This window comes from Haliotis rubra, unplaced genomic scaffold (genome assembly GCF_003918875.1).
Source record: "Haliotis rubra isolate DU_JTF1 unplaced genomic scaffold, ASM391887v1 Scf2446, whole genome shotgun sequence".
Lineage (NCBI taxonomy): Eukaryota > Metazoa > Mollusca > Gastropoda > Lepetellida > Haliotidae > Haliotis > Haliotis rubra.
Window position 1 is genome coordinate 1 of NW_025766499.1, and position 18,472 is coordinate 18,472.

Below are 18,472 nucleotides of genomic sequence, written 5' to 3' on the forward strand. Positions count from 1 at the left end.
TTTCTTAACTTTTAAATGCAATCGAGATTTCAAACTGCGCCATACTATCACGCTCAATAGTTGTTCAAAAAGGTTCCAAACGTCAAGGCTTCAGTAAACATTTTATGGTAGATATGTGGAGAACATTTCAAAAGCTGACGCATCGGTTACAACAATGATTATGGATACGTCTTTTGCTACAGAGGTTCAGGACAGTTTGGCAAAGATGAAGGCAAATATCATCAGAAGTCATTTGTGCACAAACGGATTTATTTCGAGGATCTATCATTCCGCAAATAATAAAAATAGTTCAACATGATTCATATCAGCCAATGGAGGAAGAAAATACTTTTGTCTATTGTTGTGTTTTGATGCTGAGTTTTGTTTTGTTTTGTTTTATGGCATAAACAACCTAAGTCTGACATACGTCGTTTTGTATGTATCCTTTTTCGGGTGAACGGTTGACCTTGCTGTACATGTTTTCAGCATTATTACCATTTGATAGTGTTTCATACATACATGCCAGCCCGTGGTATATCGGAATCGTACAGTCGATCCTGCTGTTGGCAGAGATTTGTATGATCATTGCCAAGTTGCTATTATGCTATAAAGTGGAAGCAACACAGACAGAGAACAAGGGTAGTGTAAAGACGGCATGCCTTGGTTATTGTGGATCCATTCAACGTTTCATTGAAGTTGTTTCAGAGTAGTTATCGCCCTGATGAACTGATATAGCTTGCATCATAGCTGGCCTCAGACATCTCCGTATAACACGTTTCTGATATTTGTGAGATTGTTGCCTGATCCAGAGAGGCGTATGGTTCTTCACGCGTCGTTTCTAACGCTTTGATTTTCATCTGCAGCCTGAAAGGTGCAAAGTGAAATATTAATTCAATATTTCAATGAGTCATGAAATGGTAACATCATGAGCAAAAGAGAACTCTTTCGTTTAACTAGATCTTCTATTTGCATGTGAATAGACTGACCTACATAAGCATCCAGCAAGGGTTGCAGGTGATGTAAAACAGGAAGTCGCCACCTGCGATGTCGTCGAGAATGAGGTTTTAGATTCATGTTAAATAGGATGACAACTGTTTCAGATTATTTGTGTGCAGTCTGATGTCATAACTAAAGAACACATACGGATTCAAGGACAGAATAGGATTGCTGAAAGAACATATTTCAGTTAGGAACGACTGAAGTGGATATTGGGTGTTATTTGCCTTATGTTCTCTCTCCGATTACGATGTCACCACTCGGTGGTTCTATGGACAGCTGTTCACAACATTTTTCTAATACTCTTCAGTCTTCACACTCTTCACATACACTAATAATCAACAATTATAGTTCTGTAAATCTTTCCACAATCACAACACATTTCTTTATTCTATACATTTCATACTACATGTCTGTCTGATAAATAATCGGCGTTAACTGGACATACATTAGATATACAGGGAATAATATAAATTTGTACAAAAATCGAAAATTAGGAATGGAACAGTTACTGTACTGAACTTAATTTCAAGGGGTAGAGCTGAATAGGGTACTTCGCGAGACCTTAGTATTCCCGTACATTTGGTCCGCTCTAGTAAAGTCATATTAGGCGGTCGTGCAGTTTGAAACCAGGACCGGTTCTTGAATATACGCTTGTCACCGGAAATCCAGTAGTGGAAGTAAGCTGGATTCCGTCTCTCACATCGCAAGTTGGTGCCGGGAACCGGGTTAGTATCGGAAGTAGCGCCTCGCGAGACTTACATGCCCTATGGACATTGCTGTTCAAATGTGAGTGAGTGAGTATGGCTGTACGCCGCTTTTAGCAATATTCAAGTAATATCATGGCGGGGGACACCAGAAATGGACCTTACACCTTGTACGCATGTGGAGAATCGAATCCGGGCTTTCGGCCACTAGGCTACCCCACAGCCCCTGTTGAAATGTCATTTCTGTCAGCGACATGCACCGGCATGTTTGAATCCGGCTTGTTGACAAACAATGAAAAGACAATAGACAGTATCATACATTTTGAGATAGTTCAGAGATAGAGGAATTTCTTGTACATTTCTGGACATTAGATAGACTGTACACATGTCTTTTTTGTCCCGTATTATAGATCTTGAAAGAAACAGAACATTTTAACTCTCCCATTCAATAAACGCTCGGTAGACAAATCTAAGCTGTTACTCACCTTCTGATCCACAGAGAAGCCACCAACACAATGATCAATATGACAACTCCACATGAAATTGCAACTGCTAAAGTTATGGGACTAGAAGCTCGTGGGTCAGTATTTATGGCGCGGGCTGAAAATGCAATGTTGACAATTAACTGATTTGCAAACATGTAAGGACGTTACATGCAACCTATTTCCAAAGACACAACAAAATGTAGTGGCTGGGCAAATTACGAATTCTCACCCTTGGTCAATCGCCAAGTTCAAATCTATTGGAATTAGGAAACGTAAAATATTGAAATACACAATGCCATTTGGAAAGTGGTGAAATGTAACATAGTGTAATCCCAAATATAACATATATTATATAAAATATTGAGGACAATCCCTCAAATTTGCACACTGTAACAATCGTCATAACAATACTGAGCAGTTTTAGTGGAATCTATGCTTGAATGTGCACTTTACTCAGATGGTTAAATATAAAATGGTTTATTGTAATATTTATGAAATCTAGATAAAACATTTAGTTGATATAGGGACATTGCTTCATTAATAATACGTTTTCATCTCCAGATATTCAGAAAAAACCTTTGTACAAGAACAAATTTAATTTTTTGTTGGCCTAATGCGTGCTTTTGCTTAACAAAGAATAATAAAAACCATCTGCGTTGTTGTATTGTCAACAATGAATGCTATGTTCGGAAAGTTATATGATCAGATACCTGTAAGCTTGGTTTTTACGGTGGGATTGTCAGGTGCTAAAATTAAAGAAATACTCATCCCCTTTTACGATTTTCCTCACTTGTCGTTGAAAATACACTGTATCCTTGTTTATTGGATATTCTGTACGTACGTGTCTGACAATTTGCGCCGGTGAATCCATGACTGCATCCGCTAGAGCAATGTCCAGTGATCTTGTCACATACTTCCTTGTTATCCAGACAGTGACATCGTTTGTCACAGTAGTCGACAAACCAGCCGTCACTGCAAACTATATAATAAAGATGGTATTGGTCGCCTCAATACACTGAAATAAACACTGAAAAATAGTGTTGAAGATCCACTCTTCCTCACTCGCGAATAGGAGGAGGTCGCTATCTGTGAGTAATCTGGTTGTATATCGTTTGTTCTTTGACTTGATTTTCAAGACTTATTCATCAACAGGCCACTGCGATGAGCGGGAATATTGTTGATAGAGGCAAAAAATAACAAAATTGCATTCCAATGTTGGGCTAGAGTGTGCAAAACATCGTTGGCCCAGCGAAAACATTTACATACAATTGAACTTCAAATCCACATGGTATTAATTCCGCTTTCTCAAATACTTTCTGTGGATATAGGACAATTTCTGCCTTGATAGTATTGAGGATTATGGTTAATCTTTGAGACAGGCATTTTAGTACATTGCAGGACCGAAATTATATCTTTTGGTACGAAAGTTTGTGTTGCTGGGGCGGTGGGGGTACCCTAATGGTTAAAGCGTTGGCTCGCCACACCGAAGACCCGGGTTCGAATCCCACATGGGCACAATGCGTGAAGCCCATTTCTGGTGTCCCCCGCCGTGATGTTGCTGGAATATTGCTAAAAGCGGCGTAAAACCAAACTCAGTCAGTCAGTCAGTTTGTGTTGCTTGGTAATCCAGTACACTTGAGTGAGTGAGTGAGTGAGTTAAGATTTACAGTCACATCGGCAATATCACAGCAATATCGTGACTAAAAGGAACATTTAAATTTACCATAAATATACATAAGTTATGAAAAGTCTGTCAACAAAAGGACAGTAACAACCAATAGAATATCACAGATATGAATCTAAAAGTAGTATTAAATCTGAAGCATGCTAATTGTAGAAAATACAATATAAGAACATGCTGTATATATTGCCAACAACTGAAGGTAGGTCACCATGCTAGGAAGTGTGGGGACTTACGGTACATTTGCTACCTGCATGGACCCTAATAATCCAGTCCAAACGAGGAATGGACATGTCTTCACCATTTAGAATCAAGCCAAACGTTACTAGCACTGATAAATGGTTTGGGAAGATTTATTCCTAAGTTAACATATTGGCTTTACATGAGGCATTTGTTATGTCACTTGTACCAAATTCAAACAGTTTATGCAATGACGTTTACATAAAATGATTGTGTTATTTGAGGCCTGGTTAACAATATAACTTATTTATGAAATATGAACTTGTGAAAGTAGTTGGTAACACCTTAAGAAGAGAAATCAGATGTACATTGTTATTAACTGCTTTTTTGTAGTTATGGATGCTTTTGCTGATATTTGGCTTTAATTGGGTACATACCAAATATCTGCACCTCACACAGAGTCAGAAACTCCTGTGGTGTCCGTATGGTAACTGAGGTTCCTGATAGTGGATGTCTGCAGGTGACGTCTGTGACATAATCAGGTCGTTCAGTTGATGACCAATCGTAGCAGATCTGGTCGTCCACCAGAATCACCATGCCATCATTTCGATTTGGCCCTGTAATCACACACATTTCGTAGAGTTAATATGATAAAAGTCGGTGATAAGTTATTTAGATGTTTCAGTTTGCTAACGTCACAACGTTTATACTTTATTGGCAATTGGACCTGAGATATTGGACGATCTCAAAAAGCATCCATTTCAGGTTCTGCATTTATCTTCATTCTTAAAATGTTGATATAGACGCCACAGTACTCACATGTTGTGCGAAGATAGAGTTTCATGTGGTGTATTTTATCATGGCTGCTTGTATTGAGAAATACAGTCCATGATGGAGTCATGTCTCCACCGTCAGTGTGTGCACATGGACTGTCATTGAAACGATTTGAAACTATTCCATCCACCGCGTAGTCCGCTTTGAGGTTCAGTGGCTGGGACGTTTCAAAAGGTTCATAGTAGACGGAGGTCTGAGTTGCAGGTCTTAGCAGTGCAACGTTTTCTGAGGAAAGAATTAATTTAAACCAGATATATTTGAATAATTTAAATGACCATTATCAATCTAGAGACAATATACATTAACAGATGCATTTCTCATGTATTAACATGAAATAGTGGTATTAAACGTTTAAGAAACTTAAGAATAACCCTGTGAAAATGGTCACGTTCGAATGGTAGGAGAACGTGTTTGATAAACAGACAACAGAAAATATACAGGACATCAGTAGAACAGACACATTTTCCAGGGTCCTCTTACCTATGCTATTCCGTGTAATACATCGCATTGAAAAACCTGTACGACAATGTGTATCTGATGTAGATCATGTGGTTAACTGTTTTGAGCTAGATATGTTTAAACTGTAAGCTACTATCATCATAGCAAACGCATCAAAATCAAAATTCGAAAATATGAGAAATTGGATTTGGAAAGAGAGAATGCATGTGTTTTAAGAAGACAAAATGTGTTTATTGATGATGTCCACATCACTGCTCACGTTTCTGGCAGGTCGGACCGAACCATCCCTTGATGCAACCGCCGTTTCGGCCACAATTGCTTGTGCAGGTACTTGCATTGTAGCAATGGCATTCTCCAACTGCAATAACAAAAATTGTTTCACTTCAAACTCAAGATACAAAATGAGTCACTTCCCCTTCCTTTAAAATCAAGAATCTATGGAACTATAGTCTGTTTACAGTGAAAACGTACCGATGAATTTCACTCTAAACAAAGAGGTAAATCGAATAAAATGAAATTAAGATTGCGAATCCTCATAATTTTACCTTGCCAATTGAACATTCAAATTTCAGAATTTTATTCAACTTAGAATAAAAGTTGTTTAACAAACGATCATAGTTTCAAATCGCTATTATTGGTTTGTATTACAATGGGGTATGCACTTTAAATGAAACATCGAGAACAAGTAGGGTTGGTGTAAGTTAACGATCATCAAGTACCGCACGTGCATTTGCTTCACTGTTCCATCTACTGCGTTCACCCCCTTGTAATACAAACCAATAATAGCGATTTGAATCTATGATCGTTTGTTTAACAACCTTATCCTAAGTTGAGAAAAATGCTCATTTGGCAAGGTAAAATTATGAGGATTCGCAATCTTAATTTCACTTAACTTGATTTATTTTTTTGTTTAAAGTGAAATTCATCGGTACGTTGTCACTGCAAACACACTATAGTCAGCATCATGTTAAAAGTGTTGAAACGGTGTCATATCACGGCACATTAAAAGGTCAGACATAGAAGTGAATGGTTTTATCGTGGCGGCACCGGGGCAGTAATGTTTTATGTGCAAAGCATTATACTTTACTAACATCACTATGACATGTGTATTTTATACATTCAACTAAGACATAAGTTAAGAGAAAGCTCTTGAAAGAGGTGCCACATATACTGAAGCACCTTGAAAACGCAAAGAGATTTTTTTGGTATATTTACATAAAAACCAAAAACGTCAACAAACGTGAACGAAGTATCTAACATTTGGGACCCGGATTCGATTCCCACACATGGGTACACCTACTTCTGGTGTCTCCCGCCGTGATATTGCTGGAATATTGCTAAAAGCGGCGTAAAACTAAACTCACCCACTCTAATGTTTAGAATGTTTATTCAAGGCGTGTTTTAGACCTATTGTCCGAGTATAAATCTATTGCCTGTATTTTTTACGCAGACAGAATCGCTAAAACATACCTTCCCCCCGTTACATTGACAACGCTATGTGATCTTGAAAATAGAAATGCACGTGCATTGCCCGAGGTCTCATGCATTTAAGGCAATGGCATCAATGGGACAGAAGCGATTTGAAACAATGCCACGACTGAATTTACAGGAACGGGAACGTGCTTTGGGACTGTTCGATGCAGGGACTTCACAGAGAGCCGTTGCCAGGTGTTTTAATGTCAACCAATCAACCATAAACCGTCTTGTTAGTAGACATCAACAAACAGGAAGCGTTGCAGAACCGTCTTCGACCAGGTCAATTTCCGGTTACAACAGCTAGACAAGACCGACAAATTCGACTGGCGCACCTCCGAGATCGCTTCAGGACGGCAACAGCAGCGAACGCAATTGGCAGACATGGGAGACCAATCCACTCCGTTGCAGTCAGACGGCGCCTTTGACACCCGGGATTACGATCCCAGCGCCCCTAACGTGGTCCAAATTGCAGCCCCGACACCGTCAGGGTCGGCGCCGATTTGCGCTGCAGTATGGACGTCGACCACGGCTTTTCTTCCGTAGAATTATGTTTTCGGACGAGTCGAGGTACTAAGTTTCCTTTGTTGATGGAAGAGAACGAGTTTATCGGCGATTATCGGTGAACGTTACGCCAATGTATGTGTCAGACAGCGAGATCGATTCGGCGGTGGCTGTGTGATGGTTTTAGGAGCGATCTGCACGTTATTCAGGACAATCGCACAGCACAGCGCGATGTGGATGAAATTCTCACGCCTGAATTCCATTGCTGAGCCGTCACCAACGACGTCCAGCATGATAACGCCCGCCCCCATGCAGCAAGAGTGGACCAAGCCTTTCTTTAGTAAACTGGAATCATTGTGATAGACTTAAACCCGATTGAACACTTGTGGGATGAACGTGGGAGGCGAGTTTACAGACGTCAGCCACCGCCAGCCAACGTTGCAGAATCGACCTTGGCTCTGCAACAAGAATGGAGGAACATTCCTATTTCCTTTATCACTCGTCTCTTTGACTCCATGGCCCAACGTATCCATGCCTGTGCCAGAGCTGATGGAGGCGACACGAGATACTGACTGTGATAACGGGGGTGCCTCAGCTTGGAAGACGTGTGCGTGTCCTGCCGACAACAATCCATTTCTTCTTCAACAGGCTGAATGCTTATTCTATGTGCTTTTTCATAAATAATAACAACTGTTTTCGTCTTATGTTTTGTTTTATTTTGTTATCATATCAAACTCCGTTATGCGTTTTCAAAGTGTCTCAGTATGCATTACACGTTGCCATATTTGCATTATAATACAGCTGCATGAAATTCATGTTCAAAATGAAGAAAACAAACAATAATAATATCTCACCAACTACTGTGAACAGCAAGAACAGCACAACCACATAGAGCAGCCACATTGCGTTTTGTACCTGTACAGCATACATAGATGAGAAACAAAATACTTCAATTCAGGAATCACAGTCACAATTCAGTTGAAGTTAAACTTCGTTGAGTGCGGAGAGTAGTTGGATGGGTGACCATGTTTGGCAGGTTGACTCTAGAGAGTTTCTTACCTTGTAGTGCCCCACAACGAAGCACATGTGATACATGTGGTCTCACCTTAGGCAAGTGGGATGGCTCAAAATTGCCTCTGTTCACCCAGCTGGATGTGGGTACCCGGTGGGTTAAGTGACTATTAACCTTATTGCGCCTCACATAAGCTTGGGTTATCCGAGGTAATCATGCGTTAAACAGGTTAAACAGGGTGCAAGTACCATTGAAAAGTCGCCCTATACAATAAACAAGAAGTTGTAATCCATATAGTCTTTTGTGTTATTATTGACTCAACAACTTCCAGATTGCTGACCAAACAACTCGATATACATGTAGCTGCTTGTTACTATCAAACAGCACATTTAACGGAATCAGATTTAATCATACCACGGAGCACAACCATCCAAGCCATCCTGGAAGTCTAAAAATGTTTCGCAAGTCTAAATCAAAAAAAGAGAGGAGATAACATCGATCTGTCTCAATAAATTAGGATATCCAATAACGATTTTATTTGGACAAAAATCCGATGACAAAAAAGCGCTATGAAACGTCGTATTTGCGTCGAATGTCCATATACAGTGAAAAAAATAATGTTTTAGACTTTACGTTCTATTGCCATTGCATTTATACTAACATTAAGTGACGTCATAGCAAATTTAAATCATAATGACGTCATAATTTGTCATAGTCATATATATGTCAGAATTGTGAAGGTTCACATAGACAGTGCTAGTGGTTAAACCATTCGCCGAAAACCCGGGTTCGATTCCCTACATGGGTACAATGTTTAAAGCCCATTTCTGGTGTTCCCCGCCTTGATATTGCTGGAATGTTGCTACATTGCGGCACGAAATGACGACAGTCACTCACTCACATCACGTAGACAGTTGCTGATATGTTATTCTGTAATTTAACATAAATGTTGAGCAATGGTACTTTGATTCTGCTACTACAAATATTCCTGAAAAATCAGTTTGATATCTGATATCTATACATATACATACAACGAGAGCATTGGGAATGTGAGTGTCCTCCAACACAAGAAATAAAGATTGGTTGATTAACAAGAGCATTTCACGGACTGAATGACCAATGAATGAAGGTTCACGTTACTCACCTACATGTGTCGTCGAGTGATGTTTGTGGTACGAATTAACTGCTAAATGCCTGTCTAAATTAAATCCCAGCCAGGATTGCCCAACTGATAGAGAGATACTGCATGTTATCTTTTCAGTGAGGAAGGTGATAGGGTATGTCCTTGTCGAACTTAAGGCCGGAAAAATTGTTATCAATGTTGTCTCACATTTGCTATTATGCATGTGAGGAATAATTTTATGACAATTGGGTTAGTAACTGTAACGCGAACCACATTGAATTTACATATGTGACTTCCTCGGTCGATGGTCGCGTGTTTTTTTATGGTATATCGTCAGTATGTTTGATGTTTATTTTCAACTCCTTAATAAATGACCACCTATATTCCATCCTGTGTCCGGGTCTTGAGAAACATTTACAGCAGCATGTATTATCAATTGTTATGTCAAGTTGTTTGTAGACACATTTCAAAAGGGACACCGTGTACCAGGATCTTTTATTAAACTACTATGCCTCAACACGGTGATACATATGTAACTGCATAATTAGGGACCGTTCATAATTTATGGCTAGGGGATTTGATGAAGATTTTTATGGAGAAGCATGTACAATGTAAATGACCCCCCCCTCCCTAAAAATTATGTACAAAGTAAGTGACCCCCCTGCATATCATGTACAACGTCAATTTACCCCCCCTTCCCTATCCATATTTTTAAAACATAATTTTAAAATATTTTTATGTACAAAATTGCTGACCCCTACACGCATGTGTACAAAATCATCATAAATCAACCAATATATGTCATATATGCCTTTTAGCAGAAAATTCTTGTGTCTCTTCATCTAGCCCTTGGAATATTTACCTTGAGGTCTTTCAATGACATTTAGAAGTTATACACATAAGGAAGACAGCTTTTGTCGATGTCAACCTTTTCATTGTGAGGGACGCAACATTTCGGATTAACTGGTGAAGGAGTAAGGCTATACTTCGAAACATTGTGTTCCTCGCAATAAGAAGTTGTCCTCAAAAATAAAACCCTTCCTTAAAATGGTTGTTTGTCTTAACACTTTTGCTGATGGTCTTCTTGTACTTATTGATGGACATAATTGCAGCAACTCAATGTTGATGTCGTATCAGATCTTTGAATGAAAGTTAGAAGTGATACAGATAAGGCAGAGAGATTGTTTGGATGTGAACTTCATTATTATGAGGAACACAACGTTTTGGAGTATATCCTTACCTGATGAAGGAGTAAGGATGTAATCCGAAACGTTGTGATCTTCAAACGTCACTTTAAGTCAAATGATCACAAACAAATTGCAGAAGACAGAGTAAGTGGAAAACATTTACTTAATCGTTCTAGTATCAAATCTTCACAATTCTCCCCCTAGATCCAATCGATAGATATATGGAATAAGGCATCAGCATCCTGAAGCGCATGTGGACCTGCCCCAGACTGAAAAACACAGGTACTTTCTATTTAGGCACGTCACGACCAAATTCACACGAGATATGACCCATACGGAGATAATCCAACCAAATATCTCCTGGTGAAGAGACCACTCTGCGTTCACTTTTATGCATTGTTACCATACACTGTCTATTATTGCTTTCAGCTCCCAAAGAAAATGATGGGCTTCCATTCTTCACCCGGAAGACCACCAAGGCAAACAACCGTGTAGAATCATGTATCAAACCATCTTATGTGATTGTCTCTGTATTTATGCCACCAAAGTTATGCTGACCGTGGTCACCAGGCTCGATGACCAGGGAAAAGGGATGATTACGTAAGAAACTAGTCCCGTCAGGGCGGACGTGATGTTGAGTCTCCTTTTCTTGAATTCCCACCATACTACGCACTGTTAGCCTGTCCATGCCCGTTCCCCATCCCAATTCTATTCTGTAGTGACTGAGTAGTGATTTTGATTGTTTGCCCCTTAAGCAAGAATTCAGCACTATTGTGGAGGGGAACATCAGTAGTGTTTCCCCCAGGCATATTTGGCAGGGCGCAGCGCCCTGCCCTTTTTATTCGGCGCCCTGCCCTTTTCTTTTGGCGCTGTGCCCTTTTCAATCACCGCATTATCTGCCCTTTGAAAAATCCAATATTTTCCGGATTTTAACAAAGGAAGGAGTTAGCTCCCTTCCCGGATGTTTTTGTTGTGCAATAAAACTACCTATTTAAGTCATGGCGATTTCGGCTTTGTTCGTTTTCATTCTGAGTCACAATGCCAACCAAAGAAAGAACAAAGAGGAAAAGAGAAGAAGTTGCGAAGGCTGAAGCAAGGAAGTGTCGTCGACTCGTGGATTTCTTCGCGCCAAACAGGTACGACTTGACAATGACTTCCGCCATTTTATACCGTTAGCGGCAAAATTAGAAAACATTTCCAGCAATAATCTAGGTTCATGTGATCTCTTTGTAGCTAATAAAACATGCCCATTCCGTCTCTGTTATGTTTAAAAATCTTTGCTGTAAATACGTTACGTCCATATCTTATTTTAGTCCTTTTGTGAGTAGAAAATAAAAACGAATGAAACAAAGCAGAGACCATATACGGTATATGGTCTCTGAACAAAGGGAAACCATATCGGACATGATCACTTCAGATTATTCCGAATATTTTTCTTTTCCTTTTCAATGCTTGTCTCAAGTATTTAAAACACAACGGTGATTGTTATCCTCTCTATTATATTACGATTGTGAATAGATTCTAATATGTTTTTTTTACTTTTAGTTTCTCCTTGTTCAGTCGACCTCGCTCTGAAAGAAATCTTTCGGAAGCACGTATTTCTCATTTCGATTTTCTAGATATACACAAACCCCTTTCGTTTGCTATAGTTAATATTTGCACTGGGTATATGTGTTGAAATTTTATTTACTCTTTGTAAATATACGAATTACCGAAGTAATAATTCAACACGAAATAGACACAGGAATCGAAGCCACATCAAACATGTCTATTTTTGAACGTATCTAAGTTTATTTTTTGCACTGCATACATGTAGTTTTTCATATTCTAAAATATCAGTAGAAATACTAAATTAGTTTTTCTATATATTCTTATTTTGAAGTTAGTAGATTTTGTGGTGGGTAAGGTGTCTGCAATGAACAAAGACAATTTTCACCTGTATCCTTATCTAGTCTTAAAGATTTTCAAAATTAAAAATAATTGTTCCAAACTTTTGTGTATATTTATCTGATATTTTACCCTAATTTATCCTCAAATGAAATGTAATAAAAGTGTGAACTGTTTTTTCTGTGTGTGAAAAAGTACTTTCATTAGTACAAGGTATTTTTACTATTCTTCTTTTCTTAATATTCAAAGGATGTTTTCTTATTACCAAATTACAAAATACAATCAATTTTGGCTGGAAATAAAACTGACTTGTATGTGTATTTCAGACCCGATGTAGAAGATTCAGAACTTGTTTGCTATGACATTGACAAGTGGTTGTCATCCAGTGGCCCAGCTCCTCAAACAACTCAGAAGAAGAAAGATGCAGGTCACAAGCTTGTCTTGGAAACAAGGTCGCCCCTGGCTAAAATACATTGAGGATGCAAACGAGGAGGGTGAAACAAGCTCCATGATGTTTTGTTCTCTTTGCACCAAGTGGAATGAAAGGACGAAATGGATCCATGGTTTGGACACAAGTTGGATGTCACATTTTCATATATTGACATACTATTCAAATTGTGCAGATTACTGAACTGGCAGAACACTTTGGCCTGGATGTTGATCAAACACAGCTTGAGTGGAGTCAGGTCAAGGAACTCTTTGCTGAGGAAGTTGACACCTGTTCACCATCCAATATCTGAGTCTGACAAGCCTCAAGACCCTACTGGGAGACCTCTACCCAAACAGGGCGAAACTCATTGTGACAGACCATAGGAACAGGCTGAAAGTAAATAACTGCACCAAGCTACTTATGGTCAGCATGAATGCTAAGTCTTCTACAGACATTAACTTGAGGAAGTGTGTGGCCAAGTTCTGAAAGAAGAGGAGAATGTGAAATTTTATGTACTTTGCATCAAAGCATGCCAAACAGACCCAAATTATGTCATCCACAGTAAATTATTGAACCCTTAATTGTTGTGCCTTTTTTGTTTACTGAATGCCCTTTTGAATTTTAATGTGCCCTTTTTTCTCTGAGTCTACCCTGCCCTCATAATCCTGGGGGAAACACTAATCAGAAATCGGTTTTGACGAGTGAATGCGTTAACCACTAGACTACCCAACCGCCCCTCTATTATGTAAGGAGGTGGTGTTCGTGTGGCCGTGTATTGAAGAGCCAATCGGATGTCCTCCATGAGGTTCGCCCAACTCGCCCAGTATTTGTGACAGATAGTCCACTTGGGAGGAAAAGGTACTCCTCCGTTCTACGTTGAAGTTCGTACCGACTTCATTCATGTTTGTAGGTAGCAGAAGCTGAAGTCTGTACGAAGTGTTTTCGAGCCATGTCACTTTTCGTCCTGAGGTCATTCACCATCAGACCATGTGGTTGGGTCAGTCTTCTACTTCGTTAACCACCCCTATCAAGATGAAAATCCAGCGGTGGTCGAGTAAGTCCCTTTTGCATCAAGAATATGTTCCTTATATAATTTATATCAAGCGACTGGTTGAATTCCAGTTTCTTTCAGAGAAGCAGAAATCAGAGTAGAACCACCAACCAGATTTTTAACTGATCGGATGTGAGGAAGTCAAGGATATACGTGTATATCCTTGATATACTCAGTATTAGATACGGGTCAATAAAGCTGGTGATCGGTGTTAAGAATCCGAGTGAAGAGCCAGGGTAGTAAGTATATCCTGATCTGAAGGACTTGGAATTCATAATACATGCACTTGACTGACAATCGGACATATTTCTTGAATATTGGGTGGAACTGGACATGAATCCAAATGATCATCCCGTACCCAGTCCTGTGTCATGTTCAAGGTTTTCAAAATGATTTCATCTGGAAGTAAATCTGTAGTAACTTTGTGTTGACCTGAACTCTTGACGCACATACTGTCAATGATCTGAGAGTACCGTGAAAGGTAACGGGCATACGCAGTCACGGGTGGTTTCTTCCAAAAAGCATCTCTCTCAACTACCTCCTCATGTCGATGGTTTAATGTATTTTGCCCTCACACCTTCTCCCCTGTAACACCTCTATATCCGGACGTTGTGCCTGATGACGTGCACATTTCCCGTCATCAACTTTACTGCAGACATCGCGTCCTTTTTTGTATTGAAACAACACCTACGAGTGACATTTCAAGAGAAAACAGATGAGTGCATATCGCATTGCGGAGTCGTCCGGAACCGAAGCTGTTTGGGACTTTGTCCTGGACGTGCGTGTCCCCGGACTTATCGTGGTTTAGGGTGTAGCAATGAGATCCATGTGCTTCCTAATATCGTCTTACTTTAAACGCATGTCCCTGCATCTTGTAAAGTTTTTTTTCCATAGCAGTTTACGCCACTGTTGGTGACCTTTCGATTTGATCGATCAGGTATGTATCGTCACCATATTCGTCTCTACATCCATATCCGAGCAAGGCTGCTTCATTACATAGAGAAGCTTCCACACAAGATGATCAGCAGTGTACGTTGTACTACAAATTATTTACTTGTTTAATATGAAATTTAAATGGTTGGCTCAGACTCGACACCACACGCCAGAGAATAACCAATCCAGATTATTCAACCTGATTTCATCGGGCGGATCGATTAAAATAGGGGAGAAAATTGTACGAGTGGATGACGGAATATCAGTGGTCCCGAAAATGGTTACAAGGACACCCGTGGGGTTTCGGTTGGGAATTTGGTTTATTAAGTTTGTTTATTTGTGTGTGTGCGCGCGCGCGTGTGTGTGCGTGTGGACGCATGTGTGTTCATGTGTGCGCATGTTGGAATTATCAGTTAAGTACTTTTCGAGTATCGACCAAAAAATAATGTATGTTGATAAAAAAAAAAATAACAGAGGATTATTCTATTTATTCATCCTATTAAGACACACAACGTCTCCTGGTTATGCGATCGTTACAACATTGCTCATAAGGTAAATAAATCGTAAATTTAAATTATAAGTATCGTATCTAGGTATCATGTCTGGAGTTAATCCACCCAAGCGAAGACCTACACGACATCGTAATATTGCAGTGCCTCAACGTCTCAACGTTGGTACGTAACCAGCACGCATACACCATACGTTTATGCAAGTAACTTTCTATTGCATAAAGTCCTTGATAAAAGTCAACTATCAGGTTAAGTAGTATTTAAAAGAGAGGATCTCCACTATAACAGACAGCATCATTGGCCCGTCACGACTATAGGTCAGGTTCGAATCGAAACTCATGTACATTCTATAAAACGAATTAATCTTTTCCCCTTTTACATATTGCAAAGTTTGTCAGGTAAATGGCTGTAGATACTATCTGATTTTCAAATACGTATACACTTGTCAAAACAAACAAACATGTGTGTTTAGACATACTTTACAACTGTGCCCATTGTCCATTTGTACTCTTCATTATGAGATATTTTATACCAGGAAGGATTTAGTTTATCTCCCTGTGACACATATATGACGCATACTGAACAACACCTACCTGGGGTTCTATCTAAATAATACAATGACACAAGACGTGATAAACCAAATCAATCGATTTGAAATCAGCCTCAGTTTTAGCTCACACATTTGTAGGGTATTGGAAGTATGTCCTTAACCCTTTGCCCACCAATGAACCTGTATGTGGCAACACATGTATGTGGCAATCCTTGTGCACAATATTGTCAGTTGCTCTAGAACGCATCGTAGGCACGGGTTGTACATTAAGCGGTTGGTCTAAGAGTGGATTTAGTTCGAGAAATTTAGTTGTTACATTTCTTAACTTTCGTCTGATTGATGGTGGTTAAAATGGCTAGACAAGAATTCGTTACTCGTTAATCGGTTGTTCGATATCAAAAACTGAAAACTGATAAATAATGTTTGGGGAATATTTTCAAAAAAGCAAAGTAGCGTCCTTAGTTACCGGTAGAAACACACAAGGAATGATGTGATATAAACTTGCGTTATTTCAGCTCACATTATATGAACGTAACACCATGGAGGCCATCGGATTGGTCACAGGTCTTCTTCTGGTTCTTCTTGAGGGTAATTTGCCCTCAGTTGAAGTTCAACAGATAATTTTATACCAAATTATTTATGAATAATGTCACGGGTTTATTTATTGCCGTGTGTTTTAAAAACTTTAATCATTCATTTAAAATTATTTGTATAATCATCAAATGTCCGGCGAGCTTCGGATCAAATATTATCAAGATACGATTTATTCATATCACCAAAGAGAAATATTTATATGTAATAATAATTTTGTAGAGTGTCTAATACCCATCTCAAAGATGCTCGGTGGCACTAAGGACATGTTTAACCCTGTTACCCAAGCTGCCTGTGAGGCAATGGACTGTTAACAGCCAAAGATACTCTCCCCCCCAAAAAACACATAGATGTATGCAGCGCAGGATAGGTACATTAGGGTAATTCATTTGCGGAATCGATCGGCTACTGCAAGTGCAAGTGCAGTGCCTGGTTTGAGGAGAATCTCGAAGCAAACCATTCGTAATCATTTACTAAAAGCTGGACTTAGAGCCAGAAGACCCTATTTTGGCCCCGTGCTGCGATGATTACATCGACGTCGACAGGTCCAGTGGTGCAATAATGGAAAAATACTTGTCGCCCACGTTGACCGGACTGATATGGTGGTGGGAGTGTCATGATGTGGGGCGACATATCCTACACGCATACATTTAGCTTTGTGCGCTTAGGTCAATTTAACTGCTATTCTGTAGAGAGACGAAATCTTAAGGATTCACATGGTTCCGATCATTGACCGCAACTGGGAGGTGTTCCAGCATAATAATGCCAGGTCCCACACAGCACATGCCACTATTCACTATCTTCAAAATGACAACTTTACGGAGCTTTCAAGGCCTTCCAAATCGAACAACCTCAACCACATCGATCATGTGTTGCATTACCTCGGCCGACGTGTACGTGAACGTCAAACAGCACCCCAGACGTTAGATCAACTGAACTGTCGAAGGCATTGCAAGAGAAATGAGCCAGAATTCCCAAAGGTCGAATTCAAAGACTTATTCAGCCCATGCCGAAACGGTGCAAGGCATGTTTGGGGGCTCGTGGTGACTGAAAGTCAGTTCCAATGGCTTTAGGGAGTATGAAGTGAAACAATAGGTTAATTAAGCCATGTTTATCATCCTCATCCATGGTGATTACAGCTAATTGTTATAGCTCTTCTAAAGGAAGCTACATATGGTGATCAAAATCAACATAATCAACCAAAGTTTGGATAACTAACAGCCTATCAGTCATGTTCAGTTTCCAGTGTGTGCAACCAACAGATGCAAGTGCTGGAAACAGTTTCACATTTACCTTACAGGCAGTCTAAGTAAACACTGCTGTACTGAGTCTAACAAACCCGAGCAGAAGGTCGCGCCAGCTAACCTTTTGAACTGACCGCTTACTAAATCGCGAAAGTTAACATTCGCACATACCGTTTGAACTTTTACCTCGAAAACGTCTGAACTCGAACGATTCCGAATGCTTTTTCAACGCACGATCGCTTCCGAGTGATACGGAGGACGCCATTATTCATAACAGTGAGTAAACAGTCGCTGAGAATAGCGTTTTGTCTGTCAATATTCTAGGATGTCATCTTGCGGAAATATAAGCTAACTGTAGCCATGTCATCAGAAACCCCTAAGCGTATATACTGCAGGTCAATTATCTGTTTGATGCGAATTTTCGTTTGTTGAGAGATCAGTGTAAGTGGTGTAAGTCATTTTGTTTCAAAATTGGTTAAATTCGGGGTCTTTTGGTGCCCCCGCCGTGATATTGCTGGGATAAAGCGACGTAAAACCACTCACTCACTAATTTATATTGACAGATCTGCCTCTATGACTTAGAGGCTGTATATGGGCCTGTTCCAAAGATCTTTATAATTGTTGCTGTTTTCCTCAACACACCTCACGTAAACTCAG

At 39.7% G+C, this 18,472-nt stretch overlaps 1 protein-coding gene across 1 annotated transcript; it reads right to left on the reverse strand.

Moving 5' to 3' along the window:
* Window positions 1-779: 779 nt before the first annotated feature.
* LOC124279016 (protein draper-like) lies at window positions 780-8,201 on the reverse strand (the record flags this gene model as incomplete). Its single annotated transcript, XM_046714810.1, has 7 exons — window positions 8,153-8,201; window positions 5,581-5,679; window positions 4,848-5,087; window positions 4,466-4,645; window positions 3,009-3,146; window positions 2,168-2,282; window positions 780-843 (listed from the first exon to the last, which is right to left on the reverse strand). Coding segments are annotated over exons 1-7 (885 nt in total), but the record flags the coding sequence as incomplete, so codon positions are not given.
* Window positions 8,202-18,472: the final 10,271 nt, after the last annotated feature.